Source organism: Lygodium microphyllum, chromosome 14 (genome assembly GCF_053477565.2).
Source record: "Lygodium microphyllum isolate KBCC chromosome 14, Lygodium_microphyllum_v1.1.10, whole genome shotgun sequence".
NCBI lineage: Eukaryota > Viridiplantae > Streptophyta > Polypodiopsida > Schizaeales > Lygodiaceae > Lygodium > Lygodium microphyllum.
In genome coordinates, this window is record NC_141148.1 from 78110231 (window position 1) to 78128137 (window position 17907).

Below are 17907 nucleotides of genomic sequence, written 5' to 3' on the forward strand. Positions count from 1 at the left end.
AAATTCTCAGTAAAAACTGGTTGCATTACAGGTCATTAAAGTGCATTACTGGCATTTTGGGGTAATTGAATCTACACATAAAATCTTGTTTTGCAAAGTTGAAGACTTTGGAATAGCAAACACAAGAGAGAAGGATACTATCACCTAGATAGTAGGGGAGAAGCTGGACTACAACAACTTTGTTTTATGGAAGTTGAGGATGTCAAACTTGTCAATTGGAAGAGGCTATTGGGATCTAGTCATAGGTCTTGAAGATGAGCCCAAGATACTAAAGGATAGACCTCCAATACATGATCAATTAAAGGCACATAAAAAATGGTTGGAAAAGGCTAGCAAGCTCTTGCATTGGCTATCCTTATGTGTGTTAGACACAAAAGCTATGCAAATTGCAAATTGTACATCACCAAAGTTGCTTGGGACTTGTTGATGAAGAATTATGGCCATGTTACTCATGCAAGAAAGACACAATTGAAGCAAAAATTCAACCACATATCCAGGAATGGAAGGTCTATTGAAGACTATGTGAGTGAGATTAGAACCATTGTAGAGCAACTAGGCTCAATTGGAGCTGAAGTTGAGGATGATGATTTAGTGGCCACTACCCTCCATGGTCTTGGAGAGGACTACAAGCAGTGTGACACTTCCATATCAGTGCATCATGAGCAGCCTAACTTTGATAAACTTGTAGCACGTCTTTTGCATGAAGAAGTGAAGCTTGGACTCAATACAAGTTCCAACGGGTCTAAGAACAACAGTGATACTGTCTTCTACTCAAATCAAAGGGGTATAGGTGGAAGATGAAGGTCAAACTTTAGAGGAAGAGGGACCGGAAATGCATATGTAGCCCATGGAAAGCAAGATACTGGATGGAAAAATAGGCATCCTCAAGAAAATAGAGGTGCCTCTAAAGCTCATGGAAGAGGGGGTTACTCGTCTAGAGGAAAAGGTACTTGGTAGCAGCCACAAATGAGTCATGGACAGCAATCAAATGCAAATAAGGATTGTCATTATCGTGGTAAATATGGGCCTATAGCTAAAGATTGCTACAAGAATTAGAATGATTAGAGAGCAAGAGGAAGGCAACATGGTAACTATGCCTCTTCTAGTGGTATGCAGGAGGATGACATGTTGTTTGCTATGCAACATGTGAAGAAGGGGTTGCCTACACAAGGCAAAGCAGATGATGCATGGTATATAGACTCAGGGGCATCTAACCACATGACTCCTCATGTAGAGTGGATTGACACATTGGTAGAAGGTGCTCATTGATATGTTTGCATAGGGGCTGATACATAGCGTGACATTAAGCATACATGTACTGTTCCCTTGATGATGCATGGTGACAAGAAAAAGAGTCTATATAATGTGTTACATGTCCCCTCCATTACCAAAAACTTACTTTCTGTGGGACAAATGACTGAACAGAATCTACAAGTTAGATTCAATAGAGATGGATGCTACATTGAAGAGTATGGTCAAGGATGAAAACTCATTACTAATGGAAAAAGAAATGTTAGGATGTTTACATTGGATACAAAAATTCCAGCCTCGAATGCTAATATGCATTCACATGAGAATGTTGCAGTAAGGGACATTGAGATATGGCATAAAAGGATTGGTCATGCAAATGTTGAAAAGCTGAAAAATATGCAGCATAAGCAAGTTGTACTTGGACTCCCTATGTTCAAGCATGTGGAATTGAGACATGTATGTTAGTCATGTCAATTTGGAAAGAAATCAAGGCTTCCATTTATGAGGCATGCAAGAACCACTACTAGACCATTACAGATTGTACATTCTGATGTATGGGGACCCTCACAAAATGCATCTCTTGGGGGATCACGCTACTATGTGTCATTCGTAGATGACTATAGTAGATACACATGGTTGTATGTGTTGAAGCACAAGAGTGGTGTCATGGATGCTTTTCAGGACTTCAAGAGACATGTGGAGAAACAATTGGCTTGTTACATCTCATGCTTGAGATCTGATAGTAGTGGAGAATATGTCCCTGAAGACTTTGATCACTTCTTGGCAGCCCATGGGATAAAGAGACAATTGACATGTACCTGGTACACACCACAACAAAATGGTGTGGTAGAAAGAAAAAATAGGGTGATCATGGAATCAGCTAGAGCCATGTTGGATGAGATCTTACCAAATGTATATCGGGTAGAGGCTGTAATGACTGCTGTGTATGTCATGAATCGTACACCAATAACAAGGATACACGAGGTGACTCCTCATGAGAGGCTTTATGGGATAAAGCATGACATTAGCCATCTTAAGGTCTTTGGATGTTTGGCATATGTACATGTTCCAGATGAGAAGAGGAAGAGGCTTCATCCAAAGGCATAAAAGGCCATCTTTATTGGGTATGCACAAGATAGGAAGCCTTACAAATGCTATAATCCTTCTACTCATGAGACATTGGTATCAAGAGATGTAGTATTTGATGAGTTGAAGTCATGGCATGAGAAGAAAACCATCTTGATGAATGAATATGATGTTTGTCAAGAGACTTAGATGCATGCAAGTATAAATGAGAGTGCAAAAATTTGTGGGCCTTCTAAAGATGCTACTACATCAGTTAGTCCTTGGACAGGTAGATTGAGGACTTCAGCATCTTTATCCCCACTGACACGGATATGTCAGTGAGGGGGATAAATGTGGATAAAGGCAAAGGCAAACTTGATGATGTTACAATGCCACTCACTTGTGGTTATGATTCACTTGACATTGATAGCTTGGATAGTGAGTTTGGGATTCCATCAGTTGTGACTCCTAGTGTGAGACATAGATATGTACCACCTCATAAGAGAGGAGAGTCACATGCTGCACCTCAATTGGGGAGATAAGAAAGAGCCAAAAAGCCTGTGGATAGGTTTATATACAATGCATACATAGTGAGGCACTATGCATATATGGCAAAAGTCACTAGCTTCAAGGAACCCACAAAGTTTTTTGAAGCTATTGTGGATGATCATTGGTGTAAGGGAATGGATGAGGAATATTGAGTATTGGCTAAAAATGACACTCGAGATTTGGTTGATTTTCCTGAAGGAAAAATACCTATTGGTTGCAAATGGGTATACAAGGTAAAGTGCAAATCAGATGGAACATTAGAAAGATACAAGGCAAGACTAGTGGCAAAAGGGTATGCCCAACAATATGGTCTTGATTATGAGGAGACATTCAGCCCCATTGCTAAAATGGCAATCGTGAGAATAGTGATTGCATTAGCAGCATCTAGATGATGGAGTATGTATCAGATGGATGTGAAGAATGCTTTTCTCAATGGTGATTTGGTTGAGGAAGTGTACATGGATCAGTCCAAGGGTTACGTACATCCAGATTTTCTTGCACGTGAAGTATGGTATGTTGGATTGCAAACCTTTGAGCACTCCATTGGAGCAAAATTTTAAGCTACTTGTAGAAGTTGGGCATGATATGTCAAATCATCCCGAGTTAATGCAAGCATTTATGCCTTCATGAACTCTCCCACAAGAGCACTGTGTAGACTTGTGCAACTTGAAGCATGACACGATTTTCTCTCATAGCAAAAAAGATAGCCCCAAATCCCTTAGCATTACTAGACCAAACCTTAGCTATTCAGCTGGATTGATTAGCTAATTCATGCAGAACCCAAGGAAGCCTCACTTGGATGCAGTGAGGAGGATCTTGAGATATGTGAAGGCTACATCAGATTATGGTCTATTCTATGAGCATGGTAATCCTTTGGAGCTTACAGGATATACAGATGCTGGCTGGGTAGGAAGTGCCTATGATAGGAGATCTACTAGTGGGTATGAATTTTCCCTTGGTAGTAGTATGGTCAAATGGAGCAGTAAAAAGAAACCTACAATTGCACTCTCTAGTACTAAGGTAGAGTATAGAGGTGATGCACTTGTTGCATGTGAGGCAGCATGGCTCATGAAGCTTCTTAATGATTTGGGCATGTAGGGAGTCATGATTGTCACTCTATTGTGACAACATGAGTAGTGTGCTCCTAGCCAGTAATCTTGTCTATCATGCTAGGACTAAGAACATTGAGGTACATTATCACTTTATCAAAGAAAAAGTGATTGCATGTGACATTGATTCGGTTCATGTGAGGATAGAAGACCAAGTTATAGATATCTTTACCAAGTCATTGGGTAAAGATAAGTTTATGCATTTCAGAGAGCTACTTGGAGTGAAGTACCACACTTGAGCTTGAGGGGGAGTGTTGAGAGTCACTCATGTACCTTTGGTGTGGTCTATTTTACCTTAGCTGAGTTTGGGTCACAGTGACTCAACCATGGTTACATCTAGGTTACTTTGATTTTGTATGTTTTGGTTGTAAGTACACAATTAGTCTGTGGAAGATAACGATGATGGATAGAGAGCATGATTGCTCTCCTTCTTGCGTGGACTTTCCATCCTTAGGCTTTTGAAGATTTGGTTCAATAATAACATTACTACTATGCAAACCAATTGCAGAAAAGACTTTTTCAATCTTTATTATAACATCTTTTCTAGCTGATAATGGCTTTAGCTTCTATGCAAACCCTATATAAAGATGAATAAGCTTTTCAATTATCTTGCAAAGCATCTGAAGTGTACACATATGGGCATTCACTAAAGGAATATCTAGGACTAGCTTAAACTGTGGATTCTTGTTGTGCCTAGAGGGAGCTCTATTCCAATTGTTTGAGTTCAACTCTATGGTTGGGGATATGCAATATAGGCAAGGAGATTTGGAGTTGGCTCCCTTTGACACATTGTAAATACATTTGAGTATTTTTAAGTCACCAGCTATGTGCTACTTAATTTATAGTTCGTGAATCCTTTAACAAATAGCTATTCTCCTGCCTCTTGTCTCTTAATAATATCAAGTATTGGTGTTTGATGAAAAACCCAATACAATATATCAAAATCCTCTATATCTACTTCAAATGCTCCTAGCTATTAGATGTTGTGTTCAAATTGAACATCAAATGACATTGAGTGATTGCAATGACTTGATGAAAGTGCTCTATTCATCAAGGTAATAAATACCTCTCTAATTTTGTATATTTCAGAATCTCACTTTCATCAAGTTTAACCACAAATCTAGCTACTCCTTGTGCCTCTTCAAGTCATAGAGTCAGATCATTAAATATTGTAAGGTAGGCAAGTCAAGGAAAATATTATTAAATTCATTGAATAGAACTTCCTTTTTCCTACCCTTGAAGCTAGCCTTGATATGGAAAGGCTCATCTCGAATCTCCGTTACTTTGTTTTTCACTCTTTGTCTGATAGTTCTAACCACAAATGGTCTTGGAAGTATGCAATTGTGTACGTGTCCTTGCTACATATTTGATTGTAAAAGCTAAAAAAGTTTCATATAAGCATCTCAATTGATACCAATACTATTGAAAGGTGAGAAGGATCAAAACTTGCTTGGAAGTGAATGGCGGAGAGCAAGAGCAAGAAGAGAGAGAGACACAAATGGGAACTCCAACAACCACAATGTGTGGTCAGGCCTTCCTTTATTCAAACTATCACTAAAAGAATAAAGAATAAGTAATTGTGACGGGCGTCTGCCACCTACAGTGTGCAGTGGTGGGTACTGTCAGTGTAGTAATATACGGGCTGCTAGGCAAAGGCGCCTTTACCCCCAACAACCTCCCACTTAAAGGCAAAGATGAGAAAAAATACGCCATCTCATCCAATGCCCATCAATCTCCTGAGGAAAGCAAAGCGCTCGGTAGTGAGGCTTTTCGTGAGCAAGTCTGCAGGATTCTACTCAGTCCCAGAATCTTGACAAGGTCAATAGACCTATCTTCAACGACCTCACGAATGAAGTGATACCTCACCTCAATATGTTTCGTCTTCGCATGGAAGACCGGATTCTTGGCCAACTGAATGGCACTCATAGAATCTGAATGCAGTGTAGGCATAGCATCTGTCATACCAAGGTCTGCAATCAAACGACCTAACCCGATAGCCTCCTTGCAAGCCTCTGTAGCTGCAATATACTCGGCCTCTATAGTAGAAAGAGCCGTACACTTCTGCGCCCTAGACATCCAAGAGATATCCCCTCCAACATAAGTGAACACATAGCCAGAAGTGGACTTCCTACTATTTGCATGTCCTGCATAATCATAGTCAGTGTAACCCACGACTCTTGTATCATGGCTGCCATAGCAAAGGCACATGTCTGCTGTGCCCTTCAGGTACCTCATGATACCCTTTACGGCATCCCAATGTTTCTTGCCAGGTGTAGCCATATAACATACCACAACCCCAACTGCAAAAGCTATATCTGGACGGGTGGCTATCATGGCATACATAAGACTGCCCACGGCTGATGCACAGGGAATCTTGGCCATCTCGGCCCTCTGCTCATCTGTTTGCAGACAATCGGCCTGTGAAACCTTCACATGAGAAGGCAATGGACAGCCAATAGGCTTAACATCTTGCATGCGGAAGCGCTCAAGGACTTTATGAATGTACTCCCTCTGTGGTAGATAGAGTAGTCCCTAAGATCTATCACGCATAATGCGCATACCAAGTATATGAGAGGCATGTCCCAAATCTTTCATCTCAAAGCTCTTCTTGAGTTGAGCCTTAAGAGCATCTAGCTCCTCATGAGCGGTCCCTACTAAAAGCATATCATCCACATAGAGTACCAAAATCATTAAAGAACCGTCAAGGGCGTTCTTATGTACATGCATGGATCCATAGCACTATGGTTGTAGCCCTGTGACTGCATGAATGCATCAAACTTATGGTACCATTCCTTAGGTGCATGCTTCAAGCCATATAGACTCTTCTTTAGCTTGCACACTAGGTGTTCCCTACCAGGGTCTACAAAGCCCTTAGGCTGCTCCATGTAAATCTCATCATGCAAGTCCCCATGTAGAAAAGCCGTCTTGACATCCATCTGGTACAAGTCCAAGTCAAGCTGTGCAACCAAGGCCAAGACTAAGCGTAGGGTGGTCATCTTGACAACAAAAGAAAAGACTTCATCAAAATCAACACCATGCTCCTACTTAAAACCCTTAGCAACCAATCGAGCCTTGTATGCCGGTTTTGGGTGCCTAGGGGTACTTTTCAACTTGTACACCCACTTGCATGGCAAAGACTTCTTACCCTGATGTAAGGAAACCGAATCCCAAGTTTTATTCTTATGCAATGAGTCAAGCTCAGATTACATAGCCCTCTCCCAAGAGTGACAATCACCCTTGCGCATAGCCTCATCATAAGTGAGAGGCTCTCCTGCATCTGTAACCAGTACATAATCCATAGAGGGCATAAAATGGTCAGGAGGTCGTCTATCTCTAGTAGAACCCCTCAATCCAGGCTTTGCTGTTGCCTGACCGATATCTTGTCTAACATCAGCATGTCTAGCATCTGGGCCATGAGCATCAAGTGATGTTATGCAGTGTCTAGCTGGCCGTAGAGCGGGCTGAATGGGAGTAGGTGGCTCCTCCTTAAAGATAACTCTGCGTACCTCAACCACTTTCTCAGGCTACATATGCATTTTGTCCTCATGAAATATGACATCATGGTTGCGGATCACTTTCTATGCCTACGGATCCCATAGACGATAACCCATCTTTCTTGCATCTCCATAGCCAATGAAAATGCATTTGGCACTTTTAAGATCCAGCTTATTGCATTTGTCCTTGGGCACATGACAGAATGCCTCACATCCAAAGACACGCAAACGATCATAAGAGGGGGGCTTGCCTGCCCATACCTCCTCTGTAACTTGAAAGTCTATGCCACTGCTAGGCGACCTGTTAATGAGATACACTGTAGTAGTAACTGCCTCAACTCAAAAGTGCTGCGGTAAGCCAACATGGCTAAGCATGCTACAGACCCTTTCCTGGATGGTCCTATTCATGCGTTCAGCCATACCATTTTGGGGTGGGGTGTAAGGGGCGGTCAAGTGACACTTAATACCCCACTCATCACAAAACTGCTCAAAAGCACGTGATACATACTCACCCCCATTATCTGACCTTAGGCATTTGAGCATTTTTCCAAACTGGTTCTCTGCCAATGCAAGCCAACGTTGAAATGTGTCTAAGACATCAAATTTTCTCTTTATAGGATAAGCCCAAACCTTACGTGAGTAATCATCTATGAAAGTAACAAAGTACTTTGCCCCACCAAGTGACTGGCAGGGCATGGGCCCACATACATCTGAGTGCACAAGAGCCAAGGGCTCACCCATGTATTTCTTACCAGACTTTTTATGCGTATTTCTATTTGCATGCCATACAAACAATGATCACAAGAATCAAAATGCGAAGAGTCAAAAGGCGAAAGATACTGCAAAGCACGAAGCATTTTCATTCCTTTAAGAGACATATGACCCAAACAAGCATGCAACAGGGATACATGGGGAATAGAACCCACATACAAAACATGATCTAATGTAGCTCCTGATACAAGTAAGGGATAGAGGCTGCCAGACTTGGCACCTCTTGCAAAAGTACAAGCCTGTCACGAGTAATCTTCCATGAAGAGTCTCCAAAAGACACAAAATACCTTGCATCATCAAGTTGTTCAGCTGATATAAGGCTGCGAGTCAACACAGGTACATGGCGTACATCATGCAAAACAAAATAATTGCCAGAAGGAAACTACAGCCAATGCCCACAAGGTCAAGAGACTTGTCATCACCAAGACGCACAGAACTAGACATGGTACTATAGGTATGAAACCAATCTCGACAAGGTGTTATATGAAAGGACACACTTGAATCCAAGAGCTAGCACTGCGCATACATAGAATGTATCTCAAAAGCCTGTAAGGCATCGCATGAAGAAGGTGCAAGTATGTAATCATCATCTAAATCAGTGGCCTGTATGACATTAACCTCTTCTATCTTCACACTGGAATTTGCAAGTACAATATTGTGCTCAGAAGACTTTTCTTGCACTTTTTATTTTCCCTTTTCCTTGCGCTTATCATCATGCATTTTATGGCAATGCGGCCTAATATGTCCTACTTTCCCACAAAAATGACAGGTAATATCAGACTTCCATCCACGAGACTTACTGCGACCACGTGACATGGACCTGGACTTCTGAGAGTCCTTGCCCTTATGATCATTATCATGCTTGCCATTTCTGTCACCTCTAACGGTCAATACATGTGAAGAGCGGGAAGCATAATTGTTTCTCCTGTTGATTTCCTCAGTCAATAAAGCACTCTCAATATCTTTGATTTTCAGCCCATTAAGCTTGTTTGTGCATATGGCAGTACGAAAGACATCCCATGATTCAGGTAAGGTGCCAAGCAGAAACAACGAGTGCAAGTTGTCTTTGAACTCAATACCCTGTGACAACAAACTTTTCATGATAGCATGAAACTGACTAAAATGAGATGAAAGGAAGGTTCGCTCCTTCATACGAAGGTCCATTAACTACTTCAGCCAATACATCTGTGACGCAAGACTCTGCTACGCATAGAGCTCCTGAATCTTCTCCCATAAATCCCATGCACTTTGATTCTCATCTTCAACAACATTATGATGGACCTCTTCTGAGAGTGACAAAATAATGGTAGACTTGCATAGCTCATCAACTTGCATCCAAACATCATCATCCATATCCTCAGGTTTGACACCTTTGAAATGCAAGGGTTTAATTTGCAACTTCTACACCAAAACCTGCCATATTTGGGACTTTCAATACCCATAGTTGGTACCATCCAACTTGGCAATGTTAAAGAGAGCTGTGTTTCAAATGACCAGCCATACTGTCCCAAATCAAAGCAAAAAAGTAAAATTGCATGTTGCTGTAATTAGCAGAAAATGCACTAAAACCACTGCTAAAACTAGCTGAAAGAGTGGATTTCACCAAGAGAAGCACCCGTCTACCAAATACGACAAAGATAACATCAAATAATAAGCATTACCCTCATAGAAGTGCTCAAAATTTGCAGATTTCAGCTTGCTCTAATGTATGTAAAATTGTCCCAAAATGAAGCAATCACTGATACATATGTCACTGCAACTGCCAGGTAACAAGAGACATCCAACAGTGAGTTTCCAAAGGCAAGAAGGTACCAAGAACTGTCAAACCAATAACCTGTCAGGCAAGAGACATCTCATAGGTCTAGAAGTCATTCATGTAATGGGTCTCAGGGTAAGAGAAGAGACCAATCACAAGCACAACTGATAGAGCAAGAAGCTCAATACATAACCATCCAAGATGCATACAAAACTCACAAACCTGTGACAGAGATAGGTGCCTGCCTCAATAGTCCTATGAAATCAGCCCACTACAGACAAACTGCAGACATAAAGCTCTCAAGAGAGTAAATGCATGTAACTATCCCACAAGCTCAAGCTCATCTGTAAATAAGATTTTGTATACATCCGAATATACCAAGAGGCTCCCACTGGAAGTGAGGTCAGATGCAAACATAGCAAGCAATGCTCTAATACATCAAATATATAGCATCAGGCATGCCAAATCCCAGTAGGGTACATCCGGAGCATAAATCCCAAGCTATCTCAATCCCGTAAAGCATAAGCCTGAAAGCATTCAAAGAGCATGTAACTGACAACAAAATGTAATGCCCAGTAGATTCAAAATGCTCAAATACATCTGAAGATGAAGCTTCAAGTAACTGTCAAGCATTGGCAAACCAAGTGGCATCCATATCTAACCAAAGCATAAATGCAAGAGGCCTAAATGTCAAGCAGTGACAATAGACATAGACTGATTCAAAGCATGCCAACTGAAGCCAAATGCCAATGAAGAACAACCAAGTCAGAGCTTAATACAAGCTCAAAAGCATTCCGAAACCAAAGACAAGATCGATGTCATACCGCGAAGGTCAATACTTCATTGCATATCCCAAAGACATAGCCCAAAACCAATAGGCATAACTAAACATGAGATAATAGGCTTCAGCCCACTGTGGTACAATAGCGATTTATTGTTCAAAATTAAGTATTCTCAGCAAGAAAATCAGTCCAAAATGATGGCATAACATGTGCCTTGCATCCCCCAAACAATCGGGCATCAATAGGTACCAAACCAGTTAAGTAGAAGTGCCCAAACAAGCATATCATTAGATGCCAATGTTATTTCTACATAACATGACTATGGGACTGCTCTAAATAGTCATGGGAATGTACAGATCAGACCCAAAACTAATGCCAATGATCAAGGAGGCTTCAATCGAAGTTAGAGACCATTGCCAAGTGAATTGCCAAGCCCGAAGAAGCATGACATAGCCATCAATGAGGAGTAGGTGAGCTACTATAGTGTGATGTCCAAAACAACCAAAAAATGGCACAAATTTGCTGATCCCTTCTTCTACTCTTGTGCATCCACATGGCCTCAATGGTAGTGGTTGGAGGCTTCGGGGGATGCCTAGGGAGGCCCACAACAAGCCTCAAGTCCCCAAATGCAAGAGGGAGCAAGATCCAAGCTCCAAGGGTTTGAGCTATGGTTGCCCTGTTTGACTGCAACTTGAGAACTAAAGAAAAACACTAAAAGAACACTTCAATACCTCTGTAGCAATGCCTTGAGGGTGCCTTAATAGGCCGGGGAGGTGCTCGGGAAGCCGGGGAGTGATTGGAGCTTGGGAAGGTCGGCTATGGCTGCCGGGAAAGAAACCCAATGTTGTAGGTATTTGAATGGAAGCTAAGAATGCCACGAACCAAGCTCGGGAAGTTGGGAAGCCTCGCTCTAATACTAGTTGAAAGGTGAGAAGGATCGAAGCTTGCTTGGAAGTGAGCTATGGCGGAGAGCAAGAGCAAGAAGAGAGAGAGACACAAATGGGAACTCCAACAACCACAATGTGTGGCTGGGCCTTCCTTTATTCAAACTGTCACTAAAAGAATAAAGAATAAGTGACTGTGATGGGGGCCCACCACCTGTAGTGTGCAGTGGCGGGTACTGTCAGTGTAGTAATACACGGGCGACTAGGTGGAGGCGCCTTTACCCCCAACAACTATCTAGTGTCTTCTGCACTAACTTAGTATCCAAAGAATGATCCTTTATAGATGACTCCAAGCATTGTTTCTTTGCCTTTGTTAGTTTTTTCTTCTCCAAAATATCTTTTGAAACTATTGAAGGAAGAAGATGATAATAAAACTGAGATGCTTTTAAAGAATCTCTTTCACTTGCATTTGGTTAAAGAAGAGACGTAAATAAAATTAACATCACAAATCAATAAAATTAAATATAAACAAATTTATATTTAATATTTTTAAAGTGAAAAAAATACATTGCTGCTTGGATTCTTTTACTACAACAATCTCCTCCTCATTTGAGACTCTCGATATTTTTAAAAGCCCTTTGTCAATTTTGAAGGCCTAAAATAGTTTGCTTTCGTTGATAAGATTTGATGCATTTCTCCAACGAATGAATCCTCTATTGATAGCCCTCTAGCTTCTGTAATAACTCATTGTTATGTTATGTTTTGATAAAAGATGGTTATCCAATCTGAGGACATTCTTTTCTACAACCAAGTTAAGTGTATAACCTAGAAGCCCATCATAACCATCACCTATAAACCTCATCAATATTATAGAGTGCTATTTTTGCTAGGATATTTGGGATATAGCTTGCCATCTAACCAAAGATCAAGTTTTTTCTTTCCTTCAAACTTGAGTATATGTTTCGTAGATTGTGTGATAGTAATGGATTTTGTTCTCTTCCTTACTAGTTCTTACTCACTATCTAACTCAATATGAAGATGATAGAGAGGTCTTTTACTAGAGCTACAAAGATCATTGGATGACTGATCCATAGCTAAGGATACGATTACAAGATTGGATTGAAAAACTATGTGAATTAGAAATAAGAAGGAAAATGAAAAAGAAAGTAGTAAGGAGGGGAAAGAAAGAAGAGAGCGAGAATGGATGGAAGTAATCAAAAGTTGAACAAATTCAAATAGAATATTACTTTTCACTTTAATGAGGATGAGTAAGATCTTCATTATGACAACCTTTGTCACCTTTATGATGGCCTAGATTTCTAGGTTTGATGTGAGCACAAGAATATCATGACAATGACTTATTAACGATTTTTATATGTTTTTAAAAAACTCTAAAAAGTAATTTTATTTTTAAAAATATTTTTTTTTTCTCTCTCTCTCTCTAAGATCACTTACAAGGCCTTTTCAAAACCTCAAAACTCCCCCAATGGCTATGGCAAGTGGGTGCCAATTAAATGAACGGTGGTTGGTTGAATGGTGATGAGGAGGCTTTGGCTGCGGCGGGGTGAACGATGCCTTGTAGGTGGACTTGGCACATTGAATGCAGATGACACCCTAGAGCTCCATGAATAGGGGAACAGATGGAGGCTCTGGGGTTGGCGGGTGGGAGAGGTCTCGAATGTTTAATAGGGGCAAATGACACACTACAAGTAGTGAACATGGAGAGAGAGAGAGAGAGAGAGAGAGAGAGAGAGAGAGAGAGAGAGAGAGAGAGAGAGAGAGAGAGAGTGTGTGTGTGTGTGTGACCTAGATTCATGTGACCGATTCGTGTGACCCCCTTGCTGGCTTTGCTCTACTGCACTTGACCTTTGCTCCCTCGATTTGGGGAGAGAGAGAGAGAGAGAGAGAGAGAGGATGTACCCATTACTTTTTTCAATCTTTTCCAATCATTGGAAAATTCAAACTAGTATCGATTGGGAAATTCAAACTCTTTTCAGGTTTGGCAACCTTTCCAGGTTTGGGAGCTCTTTGGGGCTTTGTATGTGTAGCCAAAATAATAAAGTAGTATAGATTAATTGAGTGGACAAAGCATAAGGGAGGCAACAACTTCATGAAGTAGAGCAACTATAAAGGAGTATATATTGCAATACATAACAATATATATATATATAATAAAATCAAAGGCAATAAAGGGTTTTGTTCGATGAGTGTTAACTTAAATTCAATTTTCAATTTGTGATTTTTGTAGAGAGTCGAAGGCATTCCGAATTGATTGATTAATGGAGAGAGAGAGAGAGAGAGAGAGAGAGAGAGACGCCTATGTAAAATTGATTGGTGGATTGAACACTGCTATGATAAGGAGAACAAGGCTTTATGTGATTATAAGAGATCTTTGGGAGAAGAATGTTGTGCTTGAGAGGGAGGGGGGAAACTTTGCATGAGAGAGACTTCAAATAGCCATGCAAAAAAAAAAGGAACATAATCTTAGATCTCGACTAACAAATGACATGTTGGTCACAGAATTGATGCTTCTAGGTTACAAGTGGCCCCGTTAAATAAATAAGACCCATTTTGGGTCTCATTTGAAAATGCAATTTAGTTTTTATTTTTACTATAACTAGACATTCAAGCTAGGTGCGAACATGTAAAAGGTATCAATTAACAAACTATGCCCGTGCGAATAGTCTCATATGGCTCTATCAACTTTCACCCAAGGGAGAACCATGGAAGGCCATCATCCCCTTAAGAACATACCTTGATACACAGAGAACTATTTAAGGCCGTCGTCAATAAGTGGTGCCTTCTTGCAACAATAAAGCTAACAAATCCATGCATTACTCTCATGTACAAGAAGTTTCTTCTAAGATATTGAAAAAGTCTTAGCGCAACACAATGCAAGACAATAATTCATAACTCCTAAAGTATTGATTTTTTTGGTTCTCAACCAAACTTTCTCAAGCCTTTTACACGGATCTACAACTACGTGCAGGCTTATATCCTTTGGTTACTTCAGCGTGTTTAAACAACTGTTCATCACTTGCGCTCTTGGTTTCATCTTATAACCATCAGGTGTTTCCAAACTGAACATTGGAAATTTCTAGTTTTGGAAAAATAAAAGTTGGGTCCCATTCTTAATAGGTATGGACAAGATCAATCATCGATTTGTTGCTACCAATGGCATCAACATGCACATTGCAGAATTGGGCACAGGTCAAATTCCCTCTGGAGCTCTGCCATTAAAGCTTAAGCCTACTCTCAGAAGCAAAGATGAGTGAGGCATTTCATCACAATCCTTTAGAAAGGAACAAAAATGCTTCTGTCTGAAGCTTTCTATCAGAAGTTTTTTTGTTAGAATCCTTTAAAGAAGAACAAAAACGCTTCTATCTGAAGCTTTCTATCAGAAGTTCTCTAGAACAGAGCTTTCTATTCAGAATTCTTTGAGAAATGTTTGGTCTGAAGCTTGTTTTATCATCAGTTCTCTCAATTAAGGTGGAAATTTTGTTTTTGCTACAGGTCCTGCTGTCATTTTTCTACATGGTTTTCCAGAGATATGGTACTCCTGGAGGCATCAGATACTCGCTCTCGCAGATGCAGGTTTCCATGCAATTGCACCCGACCTCCGGGGCTATGGCCTCACACAGAATACTGATCCTGCAAAGGATGATTGGTTGGACGCGGTTGATGATGTTCTGGGCCTCTTAGATGCCATTGGAGAAGACAAGGTAAGAATGGATGTATTATGATTAGTCTGGTTTGATTGGCCTGCATCACATCTGGATATGCACTGGCTATTGATGGTTAATCTGGTTGAATCACAAGAAGTTTTTGACGTTTTCCCATGTGAGAAAAGGGGCTGTTTTCTCTTGTTTTTCCCTAAAGTGTTCAACATTATGAGTTCTTCTTCTCAGGAGACATCGCATACCTAGCTAGGTGCAGTTGGGGGCAGAGCGCTACTGGCCCCCTATAGTGTCCAACAGCCTGAGCTTCTGCTTGGGAGGCACTGCATACCTAGCTAGGTGTGGTTGGGGACACAATGTGGGAATTACAGTGGGAATTTGTCTAGAACTTCCTGTGAATTGACATGCACACACTTAGGGTGTGCTGAGCCCCTCAATGGCTATTAGAGATGTCAAATGGTCTAGGCATGTTTGTCTGGTGGAAGAAGAGACTCGGCCTTGTGGCCTTAATGGCATCTACATTATGATGCTACCTGATTTGAGATTTATTTAGTCATTTGAGTTCAAGCTGTAGTTTCCTGATACCTGTAGATATATCAGCTGATATGAGGGGTGCTCAGCTGGAAGGTGTGAGGTGCCATTCACAGAGGTCCTCACATTGAAATTCATATTTCCTATTGATAATCAGAAAATGCTGCCTTAAGCTTCATGTCTGACCTCAAGGATGTCTATCATCTCTCCCAAAGCAGGTTTTTATTGTTGCCAAAGATTGGGGGGCGATTGTGGCTTATTGCCTGGGATATGCACATCCAGATCGCATAAATGGACTCGTGATTCTGGGAATGCCTTTTATGAAACCCATGATATTGAGTGTACTTGTACAGAAGCTGCCTGAAGGGTATTATGTGAGGAGATGGGCGGTATGTGCAATTGGACTTTAGAAACTCATCATATTGTGGATTCCAATGTAATGCCTTTTTGCTTAATCGTTCAATTTATGACCAACAGAAACCAGGGGTCCCAGAAGCAGATTTTGGTAGATTTGATGTGGCCACTGTAATTAGGAGGATCTATATTTTGTTCAGTAAAAGTGAGATGCCAATAGCATCTGAGAATGAGCAGACATTGGATTTGGTAAAGCCTGTGGATCCTTTGCCTGAGTGGATGACAGAAGATGATCTCAAGGTTTATGCAGAGCTTTACGAGAAGTCCACCTTTAAGTACCCCATCCAAGTCCCATACAGGTGCGGGCAGAGGTATGAATATGAAAAAAGCCTAATTAACTTGTTTTTCTCTGAGTATGCAGGATCATAGTGAGTTCCATATGTTTGGGTTAATGCTTACAGACCCATATATCAGCTTAAGTGTCAGCCTTTAATTCTTTTAAAGGGAAATACCAGGCATTGCTGATGCATTCAGCCAGATCAAAGTGGCACATGTGCCTGCTTGGTACTGTTACATGTGCTTATGACAGGTTAATCGGTTGTTTATGTTGAACTTCAATTTAACACCACGTAGCATGCTGCTTGAAACTTGTCTGTTAAGGAGCACGAGAACAATTTCCATGTGAAAAGATTAAATGATCCGCATGTATTTGGTGTTTGAGCTTTGCAGCACCTTGGATAAACTTGGGAGTAGACAAGATTTCACTATTCGAGCTCCCTTGCTCCTTGTGATTGGAAATCGTGATTACAGCACTACAAGAACAGGGTCCTTGTTGATTGATCCAAGCCTTTTACCTCAATTGAAAACAGTCTACATTGAGGAAGGCACACATTTCATGCAGGAGCAGTTTCCAGAGAAAGTGAGTGGCCTTATTGTAGACTTTCTAACCTCACTCATGCCACGGGATGGACAACTGTAATGTAGCAGATTGACCGACTGTATGGTTAGATTTGAATGCTGACAATGGTGGCTGGAGAGAGGATCAAGCCATTGAAGCTCTCTGCTACCATACACAGAGAGCTGGTAACGCATATGAAGGTTTTTTGTAGCTTTGGGGGAATCAGTGAAGGGTTATGCCCTTGACATTCAAATAGTTTGAGTCTTGCCATCTAGAATATTATTTTCTCCCAAGAGCTTCTCTCAATCAGATCGATTGCTTTCATTAACTTTTCTTACTTCTTGCTTTTTTAAATCTGGGCTTTCTCTAGTTGCATAGCTTTTCAGAGAAATTAAAGCTTCTATCATCAACTTGTTTTTTTTCAGTGAGATTGGTTAAGAAAGGGTCATCTGGATTAGAGAAGATGATCTTCATTTTCATGCAATGCTTTTCAGGTGGTGAACCTTCTAACTTTTCTGCGTTCAACCCCTTGGCATATTGATACTGGCGCAATCAACAATTAAAAATGGGTCTTTGGCAAAAGCCAATGGTTATTTTAGTTAACTGGTGCTATAAAAAGTGTACTTGTTTATCACGCATTGTTTGTTGAACTTGTTGATGTGGATATAATGAGTCTCATGGTGTGTCTTTGATGGTCAATTGCTACTGTGTTGGACCCATGTTCTCACCATGTATAACAACTAGTGCCATATTAAGTGGACAATTGACAAGCATACGATGGGACTC

The 17907-nt window shown here is 40.8% G+C and overlaps 1 protein-coding gene across 3 annotated transcripts; it reads left to right on the forward strand.

The window, feature by feature from the left end:
* The first annotated feature begins 14618 nt into the window (after window positions 1-14618).
* LOC148025752 (epoxide hydrolase 2-like) lies at window positions 14619-17504 on the forward strand. 3 transcript variants are annotated; one of them, XM_087692987.1, is made up of 5 exons: window positions 14619-14871; window positions 15175-15383; window positions 16088-16258; window positions 16347-16582; window positions 16953-17504. In XM_087692987.1, the coding sequence occupies exons 1-5, from the start codon at window positions 14802-14804 to the stop codon at window positions 17200-17202; spliced, it is 936 nt and encodes a 311-aa protein (XP_087549113.1). In that variant the 5' UTR covers window positions 14619-14801; the 3' UTR covers window positions 17203-17504. The 3 variants fall into 3 exon arrangements, with proteins under 3 accessions (XP_087549113.1, XP_087549112.1, XP_087549114.1); XM_087692986.1 differs by having other exon boundaries at window positions 14622-14871; window positions 16347-16594; window positions 16953-17499; XM_087692988.1 differs by having other exon boundaries at window positions 14870-14932; window positions 16347-16594; window positions 16953-17500.
* Window positions 17505-17907: the final 403 nt, after the last annotated feature.

What these genes read in the sequence shown, in the direction of transcription:
- LOC148025752 (XM_087692986.1), top strand. Translation starts at nt 14,802, where the DNA reads ATGGACAAGATCAATCATCGATTTGTTGCTACCAATGGCATCAACATG. An exon ending in CATTGCAGAATTGGGCACAG is followed by an intron (nt 14,872 to 15,174) that starts GTCAAATTCCCT and finishes TTTTTGCTACAG; the next exon opens with GTCCTGCTGTCATTTTTCTA. An exon ending in ATGCCATTGGAGAAGACAAG is followed by an intron (nt 15,384 to 16,087) that starts GTAAGAATGGAT and finishes CTCCCAAAGCAG; the next exon opens with GTTTTTATTGTTGCCAAAGA.